Here is a 22,294-nt window from a genome sequence, read left to right as displayed (position 1 = left end):
AGAAATGGTGTCTATCGAAGTAAATAATTAAATATATGAAAAATTGATTCTAGTGAAGGTCATAAAAAGCACCCTTTTAAGATAAGGGTAAATAATAGATAACCCAGTCCAAAAGAGAATTCCATTGCCGGGATTTGAACCCGGGTCGCCTGGGTGAAAGCCAGGTATCCTAACCGGACTAGACGACAATGGAATGATGTGTAATTGAACTACAAATTCTATTTATGTTAGATTTCTTGATTTCCTTTTGATTATTTTTTGTTTCTCCTAAAAACCCCCATAACTAAAAAGTGACTAAACTGTATTTATTATATTCTAAATATGAATTTGTAGCAATAACTTTTTATAATTAGCAATGATTCAATGTAAAGAAATGGAAGTTTGATGCATAATTATAAACATGGCTACACATAGTATACATAGCATGTATTTTACATGGTTAAGAGACATAACGGTATTTTACATAGCAGACAATTACAAAAAAGAAATTGTAGACAGTAATTCGATATAACGGTAGCAGAGATTCGACAAAAATTTCACACAAGCATTCAGAACAAATTTCAAAGTCATGTTAATTTATCTGGAGGGATTGGAAAACCTTCCTATTTACATAGAACTCTCTGTGGTATTTACTATAAAAAAAATTCTAATATTAATCATTGAAAATATACATGCACGCCTCTTCTAATAAGTAGAGAGGATCCACATTTACATCATGGCTTACAATTTTTTTTGTGTACAAGGCAAGCAATTGATGGGATTGAGATGAGATGCTGCAATTCATGTAGGTCTCACCAGCAGGAAAAAAGAATAATCTGGGAAAGTACCATCACTTCAAATCCAGGAGTGCAGAAAATTCTTCATGGAGATTGAAATCAAACAAGTGTACAGAGAGAGAAGTTTGATTGTTCCCTCAAAAAAGAATATCTGGATTGTTCTAAGATGCTGCTGTATCACTTAGTTCATCCTCAAACTCTACTCGCTTTCCAGGTACAAACTTCCTGTTTTCAGAAACAAATTAGTGTCAATAAAATAAGTAATAGAGGAAGAACGGTATCAGTGAACTAAGCATGTGCAGCTTTGCAGTAGAGCTCTTGCCATTATACAAGCCAAAGATTGTATTGCTAAAATTATTTTAAGCTAACATTGGTCAAGCTCGGCTAAAGTAATTGTGGGTCATTCTGTTTAATTTTCCAACAAAACAATCACCATAGAATTTTTTGCAAAAAGTTCTGTAACGGGGAAGGAATGTTTTTACAAATGTAGTAAAGATCATCTATTTCTTAGACAATCAACTGTTCACAAAACAGGAATCCTGAGAAGGCAAGATTAAGCTAAAGATATTCATATTCTAGAAACTGAAGAATATTACTATGGAACCTCAGAAAAACAAGTGCAAGCATCAGCAAGGAAAAGAATTTGTGACCACAAACTGAGCCATTAATTACACTGTCAACCGGGTTCAGGTAGATATATGCAGCTTAGATCCAATAACAAGAAAAAGATGGTATTAGACCTTTTTGGCAAGGAATTTTCATCAGAGAGTGCCTTCTCTAGTCTTTCTTCGAATGGTGTTGCATGCCAGCTCACTTTCTGATCCTGCTGCACAGAAAGCTTCTTAGAAATAATAGTAGAAACAACGGATTGAATGTATACGGATGTAGGGAAGTTACAAATTTCACCTCTTTGTACTTGTTTGTTGAGTTTGGAATTCCATTTCCATCCCACTCTTTTGGTGATTTATGTCCAGGTTCTTCCTCTTTCCAGTGTGCTGCAACCATGCCAAGGATAGGCCTGTCTTCATAAGAACTCTTTCCTGAGTGGGATTTTTCCTTAATCTCATTGTGTTCATCTTTAGCGATAGGAGGTTTCAACCATTGAGATAAGCTTGTGGTTACTAAATCTGGGTACTCTGGTCTCAATAGTGTCTTATCTCTGGGTGTCTCCAATCTGCTTGGAGATGTGTACCTCGGGGTGCCAGACAATTCAGCTTCCTCGGGATCTGTTACAAGTGACATCTGTTGAATCTTCTCTCCAGCATCAGGAATATTATTTGTTTTATGATCAGAACTGTCATATGATTGTAATGGTTCTGATGAATCTTCATTCAATAATTTCTGCCTGGAAAGATTTTCCACAGGATTGAGAATTGGAAATATATACTGTGTTCCAATCCTAGTATTTTTCTCATTTTTAGTGTTCTCTAGATTGGTCGGATAAACAGTTGCAGAAGTCTCCATCTCATCAGTCACTTCCACTGGAGTAGGGAAAAGTAAATTTTTTGAAGCAAATGGCTGATTACATGACTCATGCTGAGATGGAAGGATGTCTGCGGTATGACCGTCCAATTTTGGTTCAACAGTATATTCATTTTGTACACTTTCAAAATTCTGATTTACTGAAGGTAAAGAATATTCGCAGCACTGTGGAGTTTGGTGGCCCTTGAATGTAAAGCTAAAGTAAAAATCAATCAGAATGACGATTGCTTTCAGTTAAAACAGCATAATGACAGAAGTATGAATCATAAAAAGGCCAAAAGAAGACACTCTTACCACTCAGTATTGCTTTGTGAAATACCAGCATTCTCTTGCTCCTGTGACGGACATCTGGAACCCTTATATTTTTCATCACAGAGAAGTTCCTTACAAGAAGCACCGGGAAGTTTTGAGACATGATTGGAAGATAGACCTTCCTTAGCAGGAGCTTGAGCGGTTTCAATTCGTGATGCTTTTTGAATTTCTTCTGGAGTTCGCAGAAGAGCACCAGAAAACTTTAAGAAATCAGGCTGTTCAAAATTTTGAAGTATTGGGTTCAGACTTAACAATCTTCACAAGCACAAGGACCCAACAAAAAAATGCAACACTTTAAATCCTTGAAATGTATTACTGATTTTGCACAAGATTTCCTAAGCAATACATCAAAGATGTCCGTTCTTTACCACTTCATGACTCGATAATTCACAGTACAGAATGTGGTGATTCCATCAAAATGAAATTCTAATGGACTGAAAACTCACCCAAAACAAATTTACAAATTTTATTTGTAATTAATACAGTTCTCATGATAGTTACACTACAGATTTTGGGGTTAAATATGCTTATCATTGCTCCTAATCAGTCATGTGTTAGATTTATGGGCAAAGAAGCTACATAGAGGCCAAATTTTCTTTGTGTTCATTACTTCACCTAGCGGTCACTAAGCTGCAGACAAGTTCCCCAAGAGTAGTTTGAGTTTTAATTATATGTAACACTATATAACATTTGTTAAAGAAGGTTTTATTAAATAAATTTAAGAAACACTTTACAAAGATCCATCATTTCAAATTTTGCAATAAGAATAAAAACTAAAATATGCAAATCAAGTATGTAAACACCAGTCCATATTGATCATTACAAATTAACTAGACCAGTATGGTAGATCAGTACAATGAGTTTATAGCTGAAAAGTGCGAAGATGACAACTGAAGGGGACTCATTTGATTGATTTTACAAAATTTTTTGCAGTTATTTATTTGTTAGACTCACTTAACCATATGGCCTATGTTGACCCATGCTTTTCAAGGATGGGGTTTAGAATTAAATTTGCACTAGGCATGCTCTAGCTGATTGAAGTGGAATATTTCAGTTGACCATAAATGCTTGTTCTCTCAAACAGTCACTTCTCTTGTTGGATTAGGGAGCCATGAAATATTAGAACAAACAACTAGGGTCTAGTCTTTTTATGGACAATAACTAGGGTCTAGTCTTTTATGGTGACTCAACGTAGCTGCAACCCCTCTTGTGATCAGCATGTATGAGGCATGTACACCAATTTCAACCCTTTATGGGCTAGGCCAGGATCAGCCCAGCACTGTGCTGAGCCCAGAATTCAAGCCATGGGCACTGTTTAAGCCCAGCCTAGTACTGTATGGAACCCAGTTGACCCCTAATTGAGGCTGAATCAAACCGATTTAATTGATTTTGACCGATCCAAGCCTATTTAACCTAGATTGGACCCAACCAAGTCTAATTTAGACCAGTTTAGGGTGATTCCAAACTAATTATATTAGGATTTCAAGTCGGTTCAATTAGATTATAGTTGAATTGAGTCCAATTCGAGTCAATTGGACTAATTCACGTAAGGTTCAGGTCAATTAAGGATTGCTTAGGAGATGACTTCTTATGTTATTGATGTTGAATGGATATTTATGAGTCTATATGGTACCACTAAATCTGAGACGAACATCTTATGAAATGATATATGAATCTGATATGATACGAGCACAAACCCTGCTTAAGCAGGAAGTCCAATATACTGGTAGGGCGATTTCCTTAAGTGATCTAATGGGTTATCAGATGTAACAGCTAAACGATTCCTCCATCCGTTGTTAAGAAGAACGTGTTACCGTTGGTGATGAATACTACTTCATCCATTATTGAGAATACGATATGAATTCTCTTCATCCACTACTGAAAAAATATAGAATTCGTCCCGAGGGACAAAGTACCTTCATCCATTGTTGTGAGAGTACTCCAACAAGTGTTTGCTCTACACCAAAAGTTCATAAGATCTAAGACTGAGAAATGTTTGTGCTACCGAAATTGGTTACTAAGATTTATGACTTGTTTTGATTACTTATTATGACATATTGATATTTGTTCATAATATATTATTGATTTTGTTACATATTTTGAGAGGATATTTAGGAGATTCCTACTCAACATTACTGATTTCTATTGTTTATATTTTTTAGAGCAACTTTGAGATTCTAATATTGACTCTTAACACATGGAGGAAAATCGTCTGTCGCTAGTCACGTGAAGGCTTAGTTCTTGCACTTCTAGTATGAGCAAATAGGGCTTGATTTTATGTAGAGTCAAACTTGTTACAGTTGAAATTTAAATTGAATAAAATTAGTTAATTTATATATTGTTCTAAGATGTTATATGTGAAAAGTATGTCATGTTTTGTGTACATGTTGTAAAGAAAAAAAAAATTTGAGCACAAGATGTGACTTGGCAACCCTAGTTCTAATTCGTGGAGTGCAAGGAACTTCTTCTTTATGCTTTATCAATCTTTATCTTGGTTTAATGTTTTCAGACTAAATTAAATTTTCCTACCAGATATTATAACATAATTCCCTAATTTAATGACCTTATATTGCAGATATTATATAAAGCTTACTAATTTTTCTATGCTGATAGAATATAGAACTTACTAATCTTCATGGAACGTGGTCAGCAAGACAAAACATGCATGATTTGACAATACAGTAGGATCAAAATAGGTTTAATCAAGTAACCACCAAAATAATTGCTTGATGACTTGTTGCCATTTTTATCAAACAGAAACTAGAAACAAGCAATTGAGGGTTTTGAAACTCCTGGAAGTGACATCACATAACAAATACTAGAGCAATATAGATTACTTAAATGGATATATGTATTGTATGATCATAGTTAGTAGATAAATAACAAAATATGGTTCGAAGATATGTACAAGCATCTCTAACAGGTAGATTAAATGCAACACTTTAAGCAAATGCCTCATTGCAAAAGGAGAAAAAAGCTCATTCATTTAAAAGGGAAACTTGGGACCTCTTGCCATTTTAACCAAAACAAATGCCTTGCAGGAGGAGATAGAAGCTCATTTCTTTGAAAGGGAAACTCAAAGACTTCGGACATCTATGACTTTAGGGCTTAGTAAGTCTCAGGCTTAAGCAGCTTTGTGTGGATTTAAAAATGTTTTTTCAATTAAAAAGCCCCCACAATGCATAAATCACAATGATACGACTTCATAGTTGCATCAGGGGCCACCATCAACCTCCTACTTTTCATCTAGCTTTTGTCCATAAAAGTTTGCTTGCTAAAACTTTTCTCCTCGGTGTTATCCTGATGTAATTTTTCTTGAGACTGTAAAAGATCAGTCTCCTTTAGCATGAATGCCAGGGTTGATAATGTTCTCAGCACATAATGCAATGATGATGACCCAAGGCAAATTTGGTTGTGAGAATGCAAATCTTGCACTTAAAATTCCAGACATAATAGATAATCTTATAATATACGACCCAGAATTTAGAATAAAATTAAAAGATCGTGTCTTGGTATTCCAATACTCGATCCATTTCATTGGTTCAGTGATGTTTATATGATGCAGGTGATAGAGATCATAGGATCATAGTTAAAGAAAAATGAAATGCATCACATACCTCGTGTTTAAGTTCCCCGTATGAGCCATCTTTATTAACGTTGTCCTTTGCACTTGACTTGGAGACTTGCTTGGAAAGAGAACCATGATCTGCAGGATGGATTACGGAAAAATTCAGAAGAGACGAGCTCCATGAATACGATCCGATTAAAGGACAACGTCTCGTACCCTCATTTACGAAAAAGGACTCAAGCTGCCTCTTCGACACCAAAGATCCCTGATTAATCTACGGAAACCACGCGCATTTGGTGGGTCAATTGGCAGAGAGCAAGAAGCATCGCCCAATTCCGCGAAAAGAAAACAATCTGACGACAATCACAAGAGGAGAAATGGAGCATCATCAAACCGATGCCATACCTTGCTTGTAGAAGGACGCGACCTGGGAACCGGCCGATCCCTTCTACGTCTGTTACTACCTTCGGGTCGAAAGCATCGAAACAGGCAGCCCATTCCCGGAGGACGCCCCTCGGGAGAACCCAAAATTTCCTCTCCCGACGACGCAGAGGTTCGATGGAATTAAATGAATCAACAGTCGAAGAGAGAGAGAGAGAGATGTGTGGTGGATCGATGGAGAGATGTGGATGTCCCAAACTCGGAGGAGAGAGAAGGAGAGATGGCGAGAGAGGCGGAGAACAGCTTCGTGTGTGTGTTCGTTTTCTATTTATTTATTCGAAATTTAAATTGGGGACAAGGAGGGAAGGAAGGCAGCCTAAAATGGAAACATGGAGCCGTTTCTCTTGTGAACCCGGTCCTGTTATTTATTTTTGGTAGGAGGCCTCCTCTTGGGTTGCCTCCCTCCATGTTCATGTCTCCTATATCTATAGATTTTTTTTGTTTTTTGACAAAGAGTATGTATTTTCTATTCCGCTACTAACGGATAATACCGTAATGGGGTAATATAGACAACATATGTTTTTTAAGAATTAACTTATATTAAGCAAACAAAAACATACATCATCATGTCGCGAATAAACACATCATATATTCCATAGTTCATTATAATGATTTATCCTACCATAATGTGGTATCCTATATTTAGTGAGATTGTGCACCAATCCAAAAAAAAAAAAAAAATCCAGGATGTTAATGTTGACCATCAGATAATGAGAAAATTATGAGTGAAGATAGGTTGTTTTGTGACTTATTTACATAATATTATCTTTTTATAAAATGTTAATGATGAACATAGGATTAGAACTTAAGACTTAAAAAGATAAATTACTAAGATCTTTACTCGCTAAATTAATTGATATCTTTTGTTTATGTAATTTTTTTTGGATGTGTCAACTAGTAAAGATAATGATAGTTTACTCTAAGATCCTAAGTTCAAATCTCAATATTATGTAAATTAGTAAAAGAGAAACCTCTATTTTCTGATAACTCGGCAAAGAATGATAGAACAGAGATCTGAATCAAACAAACTCGGGTAGCATTCAAGAATTGGATCTTATCAGAATGAGTTGAATCCTGTTGCTCTGAGTGCAATGGATGGCTCGATGCTGCTGCCATTTCAACAAGTGCTCGACGGAAGAAACAACGGGCGCGACAAAGAAGAGAGTTATCTTCAAGCTGATGCATGCACCACTCCCTGTGTTCTGCCGTGAGCTGATATGCACAGTTCCAAAGCCACATGCCCTTAAGCTCCCTGCTTCCACAGAAAGAACAGGGAGAGAAAGAGAGAGTAATCGTCCAGAATAGGTGATGTACAGGGAAGAAAACAGTGCGGAATAGAGTGTCAAACAAAGTACTGAGAAGTATCTGTTTGTTGTTTACCAAAGCGACGGCCGTATGTACCAATTTCATCTCCGGCAAAACAAACCATATTCAATGCTCTCTTCCTTTTCAATCCCAACAAAAGATCTTTCTTTCGTATAAGCTTCTTACGTTCTACAGAGAGAGAATTAATTGTGTGGATGGAGTTCCTTCAGACTTAGGAGATAGAATAGAGTTGATGATGATGAGGATCTAGCCAAGTAACGACGGAGCAACAGCGTGTAGCCACGGAACACGTAGACAACGATGACGTCGATGTTGGGGAGACGAAGGGATGACAACGCCGAGGCGGTGCATGGCCACGTACACCTCGATGAACCACGACGAGCAGGCACGCAGCTATACCGTAGTGGTCACAAGATTCCAGCACACTGCATCCGACATCTCCGCTCTTTAATGCGTTTCGTTGAGCAGCAGATGGAAACAAAGACATGACGTTATGACTGTTCATCGACTCAGCCATTCCAAATCCTTTGTTTTGCCGATTTATGTTCTGTTCTAAGTAGAATATAGCCTTGAATGCTGGAATTTAACTTCGTTTAGACTATTGCTATGTTCGAAGTATGGGGACTCATTTTCTCTGCGAATTGGAAAACCTGGATCTTCTATAGAACAGGATAGGAAATCTTTGCAGATAATGATGTCACGCCCTCTTCCAAGCTCCCCAATCCGGCCATGGTTATAAGTGAGAGAGAGAGAGAGAGAGAGTGTGTGTTGTGATTGTTTAATCAAAGATTGCAGTGGCAAAGTGGAAGAACACTGGAGGTCTGGAAAAGGTCAGCTGTTAGCAATTTTATGCCTCAGTTGAGTTGGATCTCTTGTGTTCTTGGCAAATTGATGCCTTTTCTTCCTCCTTTCTCTACTTGTTCTTCAGCAATTTTATCATTAGATCTTTCTGTTGTCTTTCTTTTCATATCATTGCTCCTAAATATTGTTAATCTTCTTCATGAGAAGTGATCTCACAAGATTGAGAAGACAATTAGCATCGGAGATGTTACTTCAGATAGTTCTCTGAGCAGCAACATTCCTGTATGCCCTGTGTTTCCTGAATTGTAGTCAGCAATCTATCAATGAAGCAGTATGCCCCTAACTGGAGTTTGGAAGATCAAAAGAAACCCATGGGGTAAGTCTCCTCCTTCCTCTTCTCTCTTACATCCTATAGGTTTAACATGGGAAATCAACTTCGATTAACCTTACAAATTTCTTGCTCCTCCTCCTTTTCTCTTTCTCGATCTTGCAGGCTGGACAGTGAGCTTGTAGAACTGCTGTGGCAAGATATGCATGTCGCCATGCATACCCAGAGTAATCACGGAGCCTCTGCCATCAATGATGAATCCAAACCAGAACAAGAACCACAATGCGAGCGGTCACTTGCTAGATCCGCCGGCCTGATCCAGGACGACGAAACCGTGTCATGGTTGCAGTACCCTCTCGACGACCCGCCAGCCAAAGAATTCTGCTCCGACTTCTTCTCGGAAATGGCGGGCATCGGTGTCATCGGTGTGCCCACTGAGAGCACTGCTTTCACAACAACTTGTCCTCCTAGGCCACCACAGAGTTGTAAGGCTCAGGCTTCTTCGTTTGGTGATGGAGATGCAAGCATCTGCGGAAGTAATCAGATCCATGCACAGGCTGATCTGAGCAGGGATTCTGCTGCCGCTGTTGCTAAAGGAATGCCATCAGAAACTGAGCAGAAACACGCATATGAAACTACTCTTACTTCATCCTCGGGAGGTTCTGATTGCAGCATCAGAAGAATGAGAAAGCAGATTTTTGGAAGCAATCGGAGTCAAAAGAGAAGGAAAAGAGATGCGGATGATCGAGAATATCAAAGCGAAGTAATGTTTTCCTCTCCGTCTATCGATCTTGATTTGTGTCATAGATACTTGTTACGCAATCTCCAAAACCAATTCCACTGGCATTTGCAGGAGGCTGAGATCGAGTCGATGGAGGCGACGAAGCTGGCTCAGCGATCGACGGCTACTCGTAGAAGCCGAGCTGCTGAGGTCCACAACCTCTCCGAGAGGGTAAGAACTGATGAAGAACTATTAGAATGAATGAAGCGAGTCACGGAGGAGCTCACTGTCATGTGCAATCTTGTGCAGAGAAGAAGAGACAGAATCAATGAGAAGATGAAGGCACTGCAAGAGCTGATACCTCGTTGCAACAAGGTGATCTAACTAAGAAAATTCTATCTTTTGCTGTGCTCTTGATGCATTTTATACAGCCATGGAATCAAAAGCTTACAGTTCTCGATAGTAGTAGCAAACTTTACATGTCTTAGTTTTGAGAAAGTAAGATCGTTAGAGAACAGCATCAAATGCAAATTAATGCTTCGAAAAACGACAATCCATTTCCAATATAGTCTGTGAATGTAAGTTCTGATCATGTTGCACACTCTACATGCTCAGACAGACAAAGCATCAATGCTGGATGAGGCTATTGGATATATGAAGTCACTTCAACTGCAAGTTCAGGTCTGAAAATTTGATGGCTTAGCATTCAGCATTCTCATATGCCAGTAATGAAATTTCTCACATAATTATTGTCATACATTTGGCAGATGATGTGGATGGGAAGTGCCATGGCACAAATGATGTTCCCAGGTGTCCAACAATACATGTCTCATGCTTCTGTTCCTTGGATGCATCATGCAGTTCAAGTACCAAGTGTGCCAGTTATACACCACTCCGCAGGCTCATACACAAACCATTTATGCCTTTCTCCAGCCCTGCATGCAGCCAATTTCCAGAATCAGATGCAGGGCTTCCATGTCCAAGAATCATCATATGTCCCCTGCCATGGCTTTCATCATCTTCAACCTCATTCTCAGGCTTGTAGCACACCATCTTTACACCTCTTCACCTTTGTCTATTTGCTGAGATAACTCCCATGTAATCTAATGCAGGAGACCAATCCATGCAGCCATGGATCACTCACAGAGCAGCAGAATCATCCAGCAGCTATACCTTGTAGCAGCATCCTCCCTTGTGCTGGACCAGCTCCTTGTGAAAACACCAATGACAGCATATCTGGTAAGATGGACATGTTTGATCAAAGCTTTCCATAGTATGAATCTCTCAAACGACAGCATACTTTAATGAATATTGGATTGCTTTTGATGAGATTTATGTATCACTTGGGATGGTGGGACAATGGAATAGACTTTGCAGATGTGCACTATTTGCATGATCTTTTTTCCTATTTATTCCTTTTTCATCTAGGCATAAATGAAAATATACTCTTAAAATAGCTTCTTTTAGCTTTGCAATATTGCTAATATTTGATATATAGAAAAGAAACTGTTCTGACAATTATTTTTGTGCATCAGGGTGATTGCCAATGTCAAATTTCAACTCCATACTTGGAGAGGACCCTATGAGCTCTACACAGGTGATTTGGCTGTTCAAGAGTCACTGTATCAATAATTTTTGTTTTATGCAAAAGATGAGGATCATCATAAAACCTTTCCTGTTACAAAGACACAACACAATGATGTAAATTCCATTTGGTGCACCAACAAAGTTCTGCTACCTTCAAAATGTTGAACATAATATAATATATTTGCATTTACAACATGTGCATACTTGGTTTCCTATGTCACAGTCCTTGGTTCTCAGAAGTATTGCATGCTTTCAACTGTCTGACCTTTGTATGATTTACAAACTCAAAGAAACTTAAATACAACTTCATTTTTTTTCTAAAAGTAATTTATTTTGACATTAACCTCAAATAAAATTCATACTGGATGCAGTCAATGCCAATTCCAAACTTAGATCAAAAGGATAAAAGGTTGCATTAGACATATTAGATAATTAATATTAATGGTTTGAGAAAAAGCAGAGGAATATTTTTAAAAAAATAAATATTCTTAATTTATAGGTGACCTCAAAATAGTGAGGATATTAGAAAGGAAAACATAGAGAAGAGATCATTGGAATTTCCATCACTAATAATCACATAAAATTAGCAACTTGCCAACTGAGCTTTCTTTTATAAACTTCAAATAGAATCTTGCACTTTCTAAACCAAAGTAGAGGATAAATTCTTCTAATATTTGTTTACAGAATAATACTGTAGCTACTTTGCTGATGGCATGGTATATTTCTGATTGTCCATTATGATGTTCTGTACCTTATCTTTCTTTTGTACAACTGATAGTACCTCATTTCTTATTCTAATACTCAGAAGATATTACCAGATCTGTGCAGGCATTTCCTAGGATCTACTAGGTTACAGTTCTAGAGATTGGAGTGTCTGCTTTATAGTAACTGAGAACAAGACAAAGAAAGGAAATATATATTAACATTCTGCTTTCAGGCTTGCAAACATGCTGATCTTGATGACCAAATGGTGGATGCAGTCAGCTATGATGTCCAGGGACAGTGAACCAGGATGAAGCAGCAAATGCCTTCTTGGGGGAGGAGAGCAGCAAATCTTGAGAATCCCACCCCAGTGTCCTTTAACAAAATCCCCTCAGCAGCCACCAACTTTTGAATAGGTCTGCAGACAGACCTAATTGCACTCTGTTATCTTCTCTATTATTTGATGTTGGAAGCTTGAAAGAGACTGATGGCAATGATAGGCCCTATCCAGAGCATGCCCACTGCTCATAGCTTCCCTCCCCAAGTCCTTAGTGTACCAATTAGATCTCAGATTTTCGTTTTATTGTTCTTCTTCTGTCACAATCCAATTTTCACTTTGAAACATAGTGCTGTTTAATCTTGTTACATGCCTTGTTGCAGTCTCTTTCAATCCACACTGGGATTTAATCCAACAACAGGTTCAGAAGATGGAACACCAGCAGATTGAAGTGCATGGGGATTCATTGCAAGTATTGAAGACAGTTTCATGGACTCTCAATCCTTGAACGATTAATCTATCAAAGTTGAGAAGATCTAAGTCTAATTTTCTCACATGATTATGATGAAGAGGACCATACAACAGTTTCATCATATCGTTGAATTTTTCGGGCAAATGTTTGCTACTGAGATCATAAGTGGTCTCCTGTAGATATAATGTTCTGCGCAACATTTAGCAGGCATCAATCAAATAGCAATCCTATCATTCTGCATCTTGCTTCCATAGTTAATCTTTCTTTCTTTTTCGGCTCATGGATCAATCAAACTGCAAAAAACCTGAGCATATACCAATCCTTCCCAACAAATTCTGAAGGCAGTCGACCTCATTTCCAGCATTACCAATTTGCTTGGTGAGTTCCAGCATTCTCAGAATCCAAGTTAGAGAATTGTCAATGACTCAATGGCAATAAGAATTTGGAAGTGTCGATGTCAACCACGCTTATAAATGTGCTTATGTATGATTCTTGCACTTGTGTGCTCCTTTCCATTGGCATTTTCCAGGTAAACCAACACAAAGATCATGCTGTTAAAACAAGATGTGTCTCACTTGATCACCACAATATGATCCGAAATATGATTACTATAAAATGTTGTCACTGTATTATGATGCGAGGTCAATTATATGATGAGAATATTTTTGGGAACATGAATTGTGTGACCACTGTCTACTGTTTTCATCCTCCTCCTGTATCTGTCGTGCAATGTGCAATGAAAAGTACTGCATCTAATGAGTTAAAGCCCACACATTGACCTTTTCACTTGGGTTGACCATTGAACTGGATTTTAGGTTTGACCACAAAATTTGGAGCCATTGGATATGCTTTTCAAGTGAAGGTACATTATGATATTGTGATGATAAATATTACATAATCAAGTGTTGCACTTCCATTTTGCCTCTTGTGACCAAATGCTTCCCCAAATTTCCATTGACACAAATTGTCACTAAATGTTGCTCAACATAAACCAAAAAAAAGAAAAAAAAAAAAAAGACTCATGCAAGACATGGGAGTAAAAGATACAAGTAATATGAAAAAAAAATTTTGATGGGCTTTGATCAAAATTTAGATTAAGCCAATTAATTGACAAGGCCAAGAGAATGAATAAGGTCAAGACCAGGTTATCTAGAGGACTTTGAGAATTAATTTGGAACACTTAACACATACAAATTGATCATAATTGGGTTTATAATTTTTCCTTTCCATTTTATCTAAAAATCATTCTTACGATGACACCTTAGGAGGGATAAAGCAAATATTTTTCTAGCTTTCTCGAGCACAAAATTCACTTTTACTAACAGCAAGCAATAACCTTTGGTGACAAAACAACTTCGATCTTCCAAAATAGCCTATATGGCCAAAAGAATTACATCATTAAAATCCTATTGCAATAGACTTTAACCTTTACCCTTTTTTTTTTTTTGTTAACAGTAAATTCGATCGTAGAGCATACAATTTCGTAATATGATTCTCAGATATGTTCCATATTGTCATCCCCCAACTTATGTGAGGTGTAAATCGAATGCAAACACTCCATTGTAGAACATAGATTTCACTCCTTGAACGCTGCTATTAGCAAAACAAAAGAGGGATAGCAGCTACAGGTGGATTTCTACCGCGACCTTTAAGGCGATCTATACTTTCAATTATTTAATTATTTTATATATGTCACTCCAATCAACATACATAATCGAGCTCACGTTAACTACCAGCGACCATGATATATATATATATATATATATATATATATATATATATATATATATATATATATATATATATATATATATATATATATATATATATATATATATCGTGCATTCTTTATTGATTTATATTTCTGATGATATGATCAAGGTCGGCCCATGGATAAGTCGGGAACTGCAAACCTAAGCCCAAATCTTACCTGGCTATCACCCACAAGACTTACGCCCGGGACCAACAAAAAGTGGACCCCACCAGTCTCTGGTGGCATGGGCACGGTTTGCCGCCGTGAACAGTTCCCACACGCAAAAAGAAGATAGAATACTAAGGACCATTGCCACGTATCAATAATTATAGTGGCTAACTACATCTCAAGTTGTAGGGAATCCCCGCAACCAAAGAAAGTGAGCTTCTTCTTCTTCTTCATCATCTTGTCTATTACCACTAATTACAGCATGTTAATCATCGGATTTGGCACTTACACTAATGACAAATTAAAATAACCAAGTTGAGAGATAATTCACCAAACTTTGGAAGTTCAATAATTTAAACACGTGCATCGAGGGGAGTTACCTTCTCAAGGCATTGAAAGTATTCTTTGATTAAGCCAATTGTCTACTGAAAGTGAGACAGAATGAAACAAGCCCAATAAATCGATTTAGTGGAGATTCCCCTAGAACATGGTGAACTCCAGCTCCAGCCATAAGAACTACTATCCAAATATTTTTCATCATGGTGTTTTGTAGAAGCTAACATCCATAACTAACTCAAAAGTATTCAAATTTCTATTTTTAGTTTATAGTAAAATCTTCATAATTATTTAAAATTTTATTGAGAAAAATATTAATAAAATTAAAAGAGCCTTAATTTCCTTTTTATTTTTATACTAATTCCATCCAAAATCCAAACATTACATCTTAATCATTAAAACCTAAACTAGTTTTAACAAATTTCAAAATTTTCTTTCTATTTTAAAATTGTAATTTAAAGCTCCTAAATTGCTTAAACTCATAAAATAAGAGCCCTTTTTCAAATTTCATTCTCTCTCTCTAACCCAGAACACAATAAATCAGTCTTGACCAGGGAATCTTTGAGCGCAGAGGCAGGTGCTGGGCCTCTGAAAAGCCTGCCCCCGCGGCACAGAAACACTCATTTTAAATTTCGAGAAAGAAACTCATCCCTCAGACGCTGCGCCCCGAGCGCACCCCCTCCCATCAGTCCAACTTTGACTCCCGCTTCATAACCTAAACACTTTTTCTCAACAGCACCATCACATGCTTCCATCAGAACGAGGTCTGGGTTTCGGATCAGACCGACGTGCGATATTATTCGGCAGAGCCATCATCGCCAGGCCTCGGTTCTCATTCACATCCTTCACCATCTCCCAACAACCCAGCTTAACATTTTACGTCTTAAATCTTGTCCGATATGCACCGACGGTTCAGATTAAAAAGACGGTGAGATGGGCGGTCTCGGATGGACAGACCAAAGTGAATAACCGAGCGAGAGTTACCCTCACACCCACCTGCATCTGATTGGATGCGTCGACGGGTCCCGCTACTTTTGCTTTTGCTTCTGGACAGGTAAATTGATGGGAAACGCAAGCATTAATAAGCCGAAAAGAAACGCCTAGAGGAACAAAACCGAAGCAGCAAGAGAGACGAACGATGGATTCTGCAACTATACACATCAAAATTGGAAGAAATGCGAAGCAAAACTTAGCTAGATCAGTCATTATACACACCCAACAAAATTTGCACCCAGATGCAGCAGAAATGGGGGATTACCTTGGCCATGCGGCGGTAGTTTCCTTCACGCCTTCTCCTTGTCGATGATCTTTCTTCTGCTGCTGCTGCTGCTGCCGCCGCCGTTGTGAGAATTCACGTCCCTCTCCTTCTTGATTGGCGAGAAGAGCTGGCCCAAGCCGACCCGGAGCGAGCCGACTGGGACCACGTTGAGGACCGGGGCTACTCGGACGTTGGCCGAGTACGACCGCTCCATTCCCCGGTACGGCTTTACCCGGTGGTGATGATGGTGGCCACCGCCGTGGAAGCTCCCCGGGCTACTCGAGCTTCGTTCCAGGCCCTGGAACACCACCTTCCCTGAAGCGTTCATCCGCGGGCTGTCCACCTCTGCGCCACGCCTCACCGGGCTCCGCCCCGCGTTCGGCACCCCCTCTGGTGTGGTGCCCCTCGGCCGGGACAGCCGAACTCGGGGCGGCGCTTGGGCCGGCTTCTCGGAGTCGAGGGACAGGCGCGGGAGCTCTTCATGGTCAGCGCCGGACGAGGATAGGGAGCGGCGGGCAGAGATGGAGGCCAGTTCCGATTCCGAGTCGCGAAGAAGCGGGACGCTAAGGGAGGAATCGGCGGAAGAGGAGGGCTTCGGTTGACGGAGAAGATTGCGGAGGGATCTGGTGCTTGAGTTCAGGCCCTTACAAGGAAGCGACGATGTCTTCTGGGACTCCGCCTTCAGGTTCTGCAGTTTCTTGAGGCCGAGTAGATCCCTCCACCGGTTGGAGCACCGCGGCGCCTTGGGGGACTTCTCGCAGGACTCCGCTCCGATGACCTCCGCTTCCCCACGGGGCTTCTCCGCCTCCGGCGAGGGGATCCCCTCGGCCAGCTCCACAGCAGGCCGCACTGCGGAGATCTGGAGCGGGACCAGTTTCCCGTCCGAGAACAGCTCGTCGGCAGGCAGCATCGCGACGGGATCCTCGAGGCGGAACTCGAAGTCCGGAAGATCCTTGCCCGGGTCGTCCGCATCCGGGGTCTCCGTCACCGCAGCGGCAACGGGCTCAGGGTCAGGCCCAGAGCCATCAGCGAGGTCGCGGCTGAAGGAGATCCTAGGGCTGAGCCAGCCGTAGACGGGGCATGCCGGGGCAAAGTCGAGGAAGGCGGTGTCCGGCGGCGGGGCGGCGTCGTTGACGCAGGCCGAGGCCATCGCTGGGGATCCAGCGGCTAAGCTCTCCCGCAAGATCCGGCGGCGGCAACCCGATTGGGAACACAGAGCAAGAAAGAAGACAATGATGTTTCTGTTAGGAAGCGAGTTGGATGAAATGGTGGCGACGCGATTAGTATAAATAGTCGTCCGAGTGGCATCCGTGCCGTGGCCGTGGTTTCCTTCGATAATAATTAGGATCATTGGAGATGATACAGTATTTTACAGTGTGCAAACTTTAATTAGTTCCTATATATTATAAATCATAAACTAGTAATATAATTACCCTCTTTTTATTTTTTGAAGTACCAATCAACTCTTTTAATGTGCTAAAATCCTCTTCTCAACCTCCTCATACAATATCTTATAAAAGAAATGATATCGAGAATAATAATTATTAAGTCTCATAATATGTTATGTTAGATCTTTATTAAATTCTTGATAATGTAATTTAAAATTCATACCGTAAATAATATATCACGTATAGAACTTATTTTTGGGCCGACGCTAAATTTGTATCAACGTAGTGTGTGGTGGGCCGCTCGGTCAACTCGCAATATGTGCTATCATTATCCTTTTTCTCTTTTCTTTTATTTTTTTTGGCTTGACGTGGTGGGACTGACTTTGCGAGCATTTATCCACATGGCCGTTAAGCTCGATTCTAGCGGTACCAGTTGCTTGTCGCATGTGACCCCACCTTCGTGGGTTTCGACGTCGTGACGTTGACCGATCATCGAACCCCCCGTATGCCGTTACGTGTGCCTCGTGATTCCCTCACACCCATCCCATCCGGCCGTTCATCTTCCCCTCATGGTAATGGTTACGTGCAAGGGCATTTTGATAATTTGATGCTCAGGCCTCTTCGGCGTGGCGACAAATGTTCTCGTGTTACGACGGGTTTTTGTACGTCGAACACCTGGGACCCACAATGGGGCCTGCAGGAAAGTGGAAGACCAAAAGACCATATTGTTCACCTTGTCGTGTGCGATTCGACGATCTCTCGAAGGCATTTTGGTAATCTTACCTCGGTCCTTCGCGGCAATCATTGGTCCTGCGGTATAAAGTCGGCGATGGGTTTGATGCGAGGGACATCTCGGCCCCAGCGCGGAAAACGTATGCCGGAAAATGACTGTCTTGCCCATTTGTTTGCTTGCTGAACCTTTGGAACCGCCGAAGGGCATTTTAGTAATGTGACGCTCGATCCATTTCGGTAATAACAACCCTCGTAGTTTTACACTAATATGTGGGACCGGGTCCAGCGACATGTATGCGACCAAAATGACGATGTTGCCCTGATGGTCGCGGCAATACTTTTACGAACGCGTAAGGCTATTTTGGTAATATGACGCTTACGTTGATGATCTGATGGGCAAGGACAGCTGTATGTCTTAGATGTACAAGCTGCGGTCCAAGATGAAAGCTACTTCAATCGCTGTCGTCTATGTAATAAATATATTTTTTTAAATAGAAGTTGGACATTTTATCTAAATTTTTTTTTATTATTATTATTTTTAATCAGATGAAGATGTCTCCTATTCATTTTTATTTTTTTCTCACTTCAATGAAAATCTCTTAGATTTTAACTTAAATAATTTTTGAATCACACGAATCGCTTAATTTAGGATAATCTTTTATCACTATATAGTTAAAGCGCATCGTCGTAGGCCTTGCTATATCGTTGAAGCCTTCGCTTCGCTGTACTATAGAAACATTCGTTGGACGATACTAATCGCCAAAGCCTATATATCTAGTGTGACAGTTATGGAACTAAGTCATACGATGAGAGGATTCATCATCTAAAAATTTGTCTAAGTTGAGGTATTGTTTATTTGATTTTTTGTTTTACTAACTTCATGCATTATTCTCCTGTTCCATAGAAATTGAAGCGTTAGTCTTATAAAGTTTTTTTTTTTTTTTTTCTATATGAGAGTTGAGTGGTTTCATAAACAATGACATCTAAAAACTATTAAAGTCTAGGGTGAGCATATAATGGTGATATCAACTGTTATCCTATGGTAGCTTAAATTTTTGTTAATGTTGCAGTAGTTGCTATATCTTTGATACTATTGTTTTAAATCAATGTTTAGTTTTATATGACTACCTTTTCATTTCATTCATCTTTGTTTGCTATTAATAGATATCTAATATCATTTGAATAGTAAAACAGTGCTCCAGGATGTTCTGGATGAGATGAATAGTATCAATCAAACACAATCGTTGTCTCTCCAAAATCAAAAGTAATGTTTGAAAATAGTTATGAGATACAAGTCAAAATTAAAGATTAATTGAAATCTGATTCTACCCATACTAATGGCGTTTGAAAAAGATTAATTGAAATCTGATCAGACATTGACTTCTATTTCTGTGGGAGAAGTGTTTTTCCAGTGATATTGACTAAGGTCTGTTTCTCCCTTGATCCTACAAGAACTGATCTCAGACCAGCTGATATGGACAGTCTTTTGTTTGTCTGCAGCAGCCGTCTGATCCGAAAAAATGAAGCTTGTTTTCCAGCATGTTGTTGTTGGATTCATCCCGTCTTCTGTCGAGTATGTGTCGTCTGTCGTGATTGGTTATGCAGGATGGGGATGGATGATGGGAGGCCGGAGAGATGGACTGGACGTGCTCTCTCTCTCTCTCTCTCTCTCTCTCTCTCTCTCTCTCTCCCTTTCAAAAGTTGGCTTGGTTTTCTTATTAATACCATAGACGCATAATCCCCCTGGTTGATGTGCTCTCTCATCAACACCATGTTGAGCATGGTGGAGGCGAAGCTGCCGCCAGGCTTCAGGTTCCAGCCCAGGGATGACGAGCTCATCTGCGACTACCTTGCGGCGAAGGTCGGCGGCAGGAGCTTCCATGGCCGTCCTGCCATGGTGGATGTCGATCTCAACAAGTGTGAGCCATGGGATCTCCCTGGTGAGTGAGCCCACTGTCAGTCGCCTCTTCAACACCATGCCATCATCCATAATCGTGTCTTTCGATTAATGTTCTTACATGAGCCACCGAGTCTTGTCTTCACTGGCTGCCGGCCTCACACCAATCTTCTGAGTCGTTCTTGCACTCCCCTTCTTCCCATTCTGTAAAAGATACCTACCGTGCATACTTGATTAGATTCTTCTTGAGCACTTGAGATGACATGCCCTGCAAGATTCCCTTTTACATGGAGAAGTTAGGCAGGAGCTGTATGTGTTTGATCTTTGTAGGCAAATCTAATTAACATCTCAATTATTTCATGAAAAGCTTGTGAACTAAACCACAAAAAATGTGCACTTCTCTTTCCAACTCTATCCTGCCTTCAGCTTCATCTCCATGCCTGTCCTTTCTAGCTTTACCAGTGAAGGAAAGTTGTTCCCGTGCCAACCTTTCCCCTACTTTTTATCTTCCACGATCGATCACCCAATTGTTGTGGATAAACCATTCCTTCTGCCCATATTGACATGAGATTGAATCGAAGCTTTTTTAAACAGGAAGACTGTCCCTCCTTTCCATGTCTCGACTCTGCCAATCAAAATCTCCACTTGCAAGAAGGAAAGAGGAATTGCTTGATCTCTGAAGTTATCCTGCTGCATGATTTGGTTTTTAGCTCAAAGAATTCTCCCTTAGGACATCGATAGATTCACAACATTAGATCGACACCTTCCCGTTGTTCTAGTATCACCATGATGAGGTATCTCCATCATGGAGTTAGGCCGACTGATGATGCTAAGAAAGCCATGGCGTGTTTGCCGTATGTCACCAGTTACTTGACATAGCTTTAGCTCTCTTGTTTCTCTACCTGATGATAACCCTGCTTTAGCACTTCATCTTCCTCAGACCAAATGCAATTCACTACATTTGTTCTTATTATAAGATCAGTCAGTGACCAGCAGCTAGTTCATTTTTTTCGCTGAACATGAACTGAAGTTGCATCGCGACTCAAATGGTTCTTCATTTCATGATCAGATACTGCTAGTGTTGGGGGCAAGGAGTGGTACTTCTTCAGTCTTCGGGATCGGAAGTACGCGACGGGGCAGCGAACCAACCGGGCGACCATGTCAGGCTACTGGAAGGCCACAGGAAAGGATAGGTCAGTCACTCGGAAGGGATTGCTGGTTGGGACTAGGAAGACTTTGGTTTTCTATCAAGGAAGAGCTCCCAAGGGACGCAAGACAGATTGGGTCATGCATGAATACCGCATGGAAGGATCTGCTGCAACTCCAACATTTCCCTTCAAGGTATCATCCTTCATGATCTCAACTCGATTGACTTTGCTGCAGTGAGCATAGTCTTCTCTTCTGCGAAATCTTCTCTCTCTCTCTCTCTCTCTCTATATATATATATATACGATCATCCATGGAGAAGTCGTGAAGAAGCTTTTAGATTTATGGTGTTTCTGTCAGTCCTTCCATCACGTGGACATGACACTTCTTTTATGTGGAAGCAGGAAGATTGGGTCCTCTGCAGAGTCTGCTGCAAAAGCAGAGGGATCTCCACCGACGCAAGCGTGGAGACAAGCCTTGACGATTCAAGCCCCCAATCGCTCCCCGTTGTGATGGGCAACCACATCAGCTCTGGCCAAACCCCAGTCAACTTGGAGGGGTCTGAGCAGGTGACCTGCTTCTCCAACACAACTCAAAGCCACACAACTCAGTGCCCAAACTTGGATCCATGGCTACCCGCAATGGAGAGGGTCATTCCCCTAACAAGATGCTTGCCTTCCCTCAATCCAGTTCTTTACCAGCGCACCAAGCTGGAGGGTGATCCAGAGGGAGAGGTGGTACCAAGTTTGGCTGAAGGGAGCTTGGACGGTTGCTTGTCACAGAGTGGTCTGCCATCAACTCGGAATCCATTTTTAGATTAGAT

The 22,294-nt window shown here is 40.3% G+C and overlaps 4 protein-coding genes and 1 non-coding gene across 10 annotated transcripts; 2 read left to right on the top strand and 3 right to left on the bottom strand.

Moving 5' to 3' along the window:
- Positions 1-119: 119 nt before the first annotated feature.
- On the bottom strand, positions 120-193 carry TRNAE-UUC (transfer RNA glutamic acid (anticodon UUC)). Its single transcript has one exon. It is a non-coding gene; the product is annotated as a tRNA-Glu (tRNA).
- Positions 194-619: 426 nt separating this feature from the next.
- On the bottom strand, positions 620-8,088 carry LOC103989862 (protein JASON). Of its 2 annotated transcripts, XM_065190266.1 has the most exons (8): positions 7,960-8,088; positions 6,544-7,831; positions 6,355-6,412; positions 6,188-6,276; positions 2,553-2,785; positions 1,683-2,454; positions 1,517-1,602; positions 620-1,001 (listed from the first exon to the last, which is right to left on the bottom strand). In XM_065190266.1, the coding sequence occupies exons 2-8, from the start codon at positions 6,634-6,636 to the stop codon at positions 938-940; spliced, it is 1,395 nt and encodes a 464-aa protein (XP_065046338.1). In that variant the 5' UTR covers positions 6,637-7,831; positions 7,960-8,088; the 3' UTR covers positions 620-937. The 2 variants fall into 2 exon arrangements, with proteins under 2 accessions (XP_065046338.1, XP_065046339.1); XM_065190267.1 differs by having other exon boundaries at positions 621-1,001; positions 1,517-1,599; positions 6,544-8,075.
- A 193-nt stretch (positions 8,089-8,281) lies between these two features.
- Positions 8,282-13,033, top strand: LOC103989861 (transcription factor PHYTOCHROME INTERACTING FACTOR-LIKE 13-like). 3 transcript variants are annotated; one of them, XM_065188935.1, is made up of 11 exons: positions 8,282-8,735; positions 8,914-9,082; positions 9,200-9,797; positions 9,888-9,986; positions 10,065-10,130; positions 10,371-10,436; positions 10,523-10,792; positions 10,868-10,994; positions 11,291-11,352; positions 12,280-12,460; positions 12,705-13,033. In XM_065188935.1, the coding sequence occupies exons 2-9, from the start codon at positions 9,030-9,032 to the stop codon at positions 11,293-11,295; spliced, it is 1,284 nt and encodes a 427-aa protein (XP_065045007.1). In that variant the 5' UTR covers positions 8,282-8,735; positions 8,914-9,029; the 3' UTR covers positions 11,296-11,352; positions 12,280-12,460; positions 12,705-13,033. The 3 variants fall into 3 exon arrangements, with proteins under 3 accessions (XP_065045007.1, XP_065045005.1, XP_065045008.1); XM_065188933.1 differs by lacking the exon at positions 12,705-13,033 and having other exon boundaries at positions 12,280-12,689; XM_065188936.1 differs by lacking the exon at positions 12,705-13,033 and having other exon boundaries at positions 8,282-9,082; positions 12,280-12,689.
- On the bottom strand, positions 10,856-17,752 carry LOC103989458 (uncharacterized). Of its 3 annotated transcripts, none has more exons than XM_018826856.2 (2): positions 16,309-17,752; positions 10,856-10,991 (listed from the first exon to the last, which is right to left on the bottom strand). In XM_018826856.2, exon 1 carries the CDS (start codon positions 17,657-17,659, stop codon positions 16,334-16,336), a length of 1,326 nt encoding a protein of 441 aa, XP_018682401.2. In that variant the 5' UTR covers positions 17,660-17,752; the 3' UTR covers positions 10,856-10,991; positions 16,309-16,333. The 3 variants fall into 3 exon arrangements, with proteins under 3 accessions (XP_018682401.2, XP_018682402.2, XP_009406580.2); XM_018826857.2 differs by lacking the exon at positions 10,856-10,991 and adding an exon at positions 14,686-16,201; XM_009408305.3 differs by lacking the exon at positions 10,856-10,991 and adding an exon at positions 15,407-16,096 and having other exon boundaries at positions 16,309-17,751.
- A 2,456-nt stretch (positions 17,753-20,208) lies between these two features.
- On the top strand, positions 20,209-22,292 carry LOC103989456 (NAC domain-containing protein 21/22-like). The gene is made up of 3 exons (XM_009408303.3): positions 20,209-20,368; positions 21,395-21,666; positions 21,876-22,292. Exons 1-3 carry the CDS (start codon positions 20,209-20,211, stop codon positions 22,290-22,292), a joined length of 849 nt encoding a protein of 282 aa, XP_009406578.3.
- Positions 22,293-22,294: the final 2 nt, after the last annotated feature.

Source organism: Musa acuminata, chromosome BXJ1-6, assembly GCF_036884655.1.
Source record: "Musa acuminata AAA Group cultivar baxijiao chromosome BXJ1-6, Cavendish_Baxijiao_AAA, whole genome shotgun sequence".
NCBI classification, from domain to species: domain Eukaryota; kingdom Viridiplantae; phylum Streptophyta; class Magnoliopsida; order Zingiberales; family Musaceae; genus Musa; species Musa acuminata.
This window is presented reverse-complemented; position numbering and strand designations above follow the sequence as displayed.

Bases quoted from the DNA above. Each gene is read 5' to 3' on its own strand.
- LOC103989862 (XM_065190266.1), bottom strand. From the start codon at position 6,636: ATGGGCTGCCTGTTTCGATGCTTTCGACCCGAAGGTAGTAACAGACGT. The intron at 2,455-2,552 runs GTAAGAGTGTCT...TTTTTACTTTAG, and splicing joins TCACAAAGCAATACTGAGTG to CTTTACATTCAAGGGCCACC. The intron at 1,603-1,682 runs GTGAAATTTGTA...CTTTCTGTGCAG, and splicing joins CAACAAACAAGTACAAAGAG to CAGGATCAGAAAGTGAGCTG.
- LOC103989861 (XM_065188935.1), top strand. From the start codon at position 9,030: ATGAAGCAGTATGCCCCTAACTGGAGTTTGGAAGATCAAAAGAAACCC. The intron at 9,798-9,887 runs GTAATGTTTTCC...TGGCATTTGCAG, and splicing joins ATCGAGAATATCAAAGCGAA to GAGGCTGAGATCGAGTCGAT. The intron at 10,793-10,867 runs GCTTGTAGCACA...AATCTAATGCAG, and splicing joins ATCTTCAACCTCATTCTCAG to GAGACCAATCCATGCAGCCA.
- LOC103989458 (XM_018826856.2), bottom strand. From the start codon at position 17,659: ATGATCCTAATTATTATCGAAGGAAACCACGGCCACGGCACGGATGCC.
- LOC103989456 (XM_009408303.3), top strand. From the start codon at position 20,209: ATGGTGGAGGCGAAGCTGCCGCCAGGCTTCAGGTTCCAGCCCAGGGAT. The intron at 20,369-21,394 runs GTGAGTGAGCCC...TTTCATGATCAG, and splicing joins TGAGCCATGGGATCTCCCTG to ATACTGCTAGTGTTGGGGGC. The intron at 21,667-21,875 runs GTATCATCCTTC...ATGTGGAAGCAG, and splicing joins CTCCAACATTTCCCTTCAAG to GAAGATTGGGTCCTCTGCAG.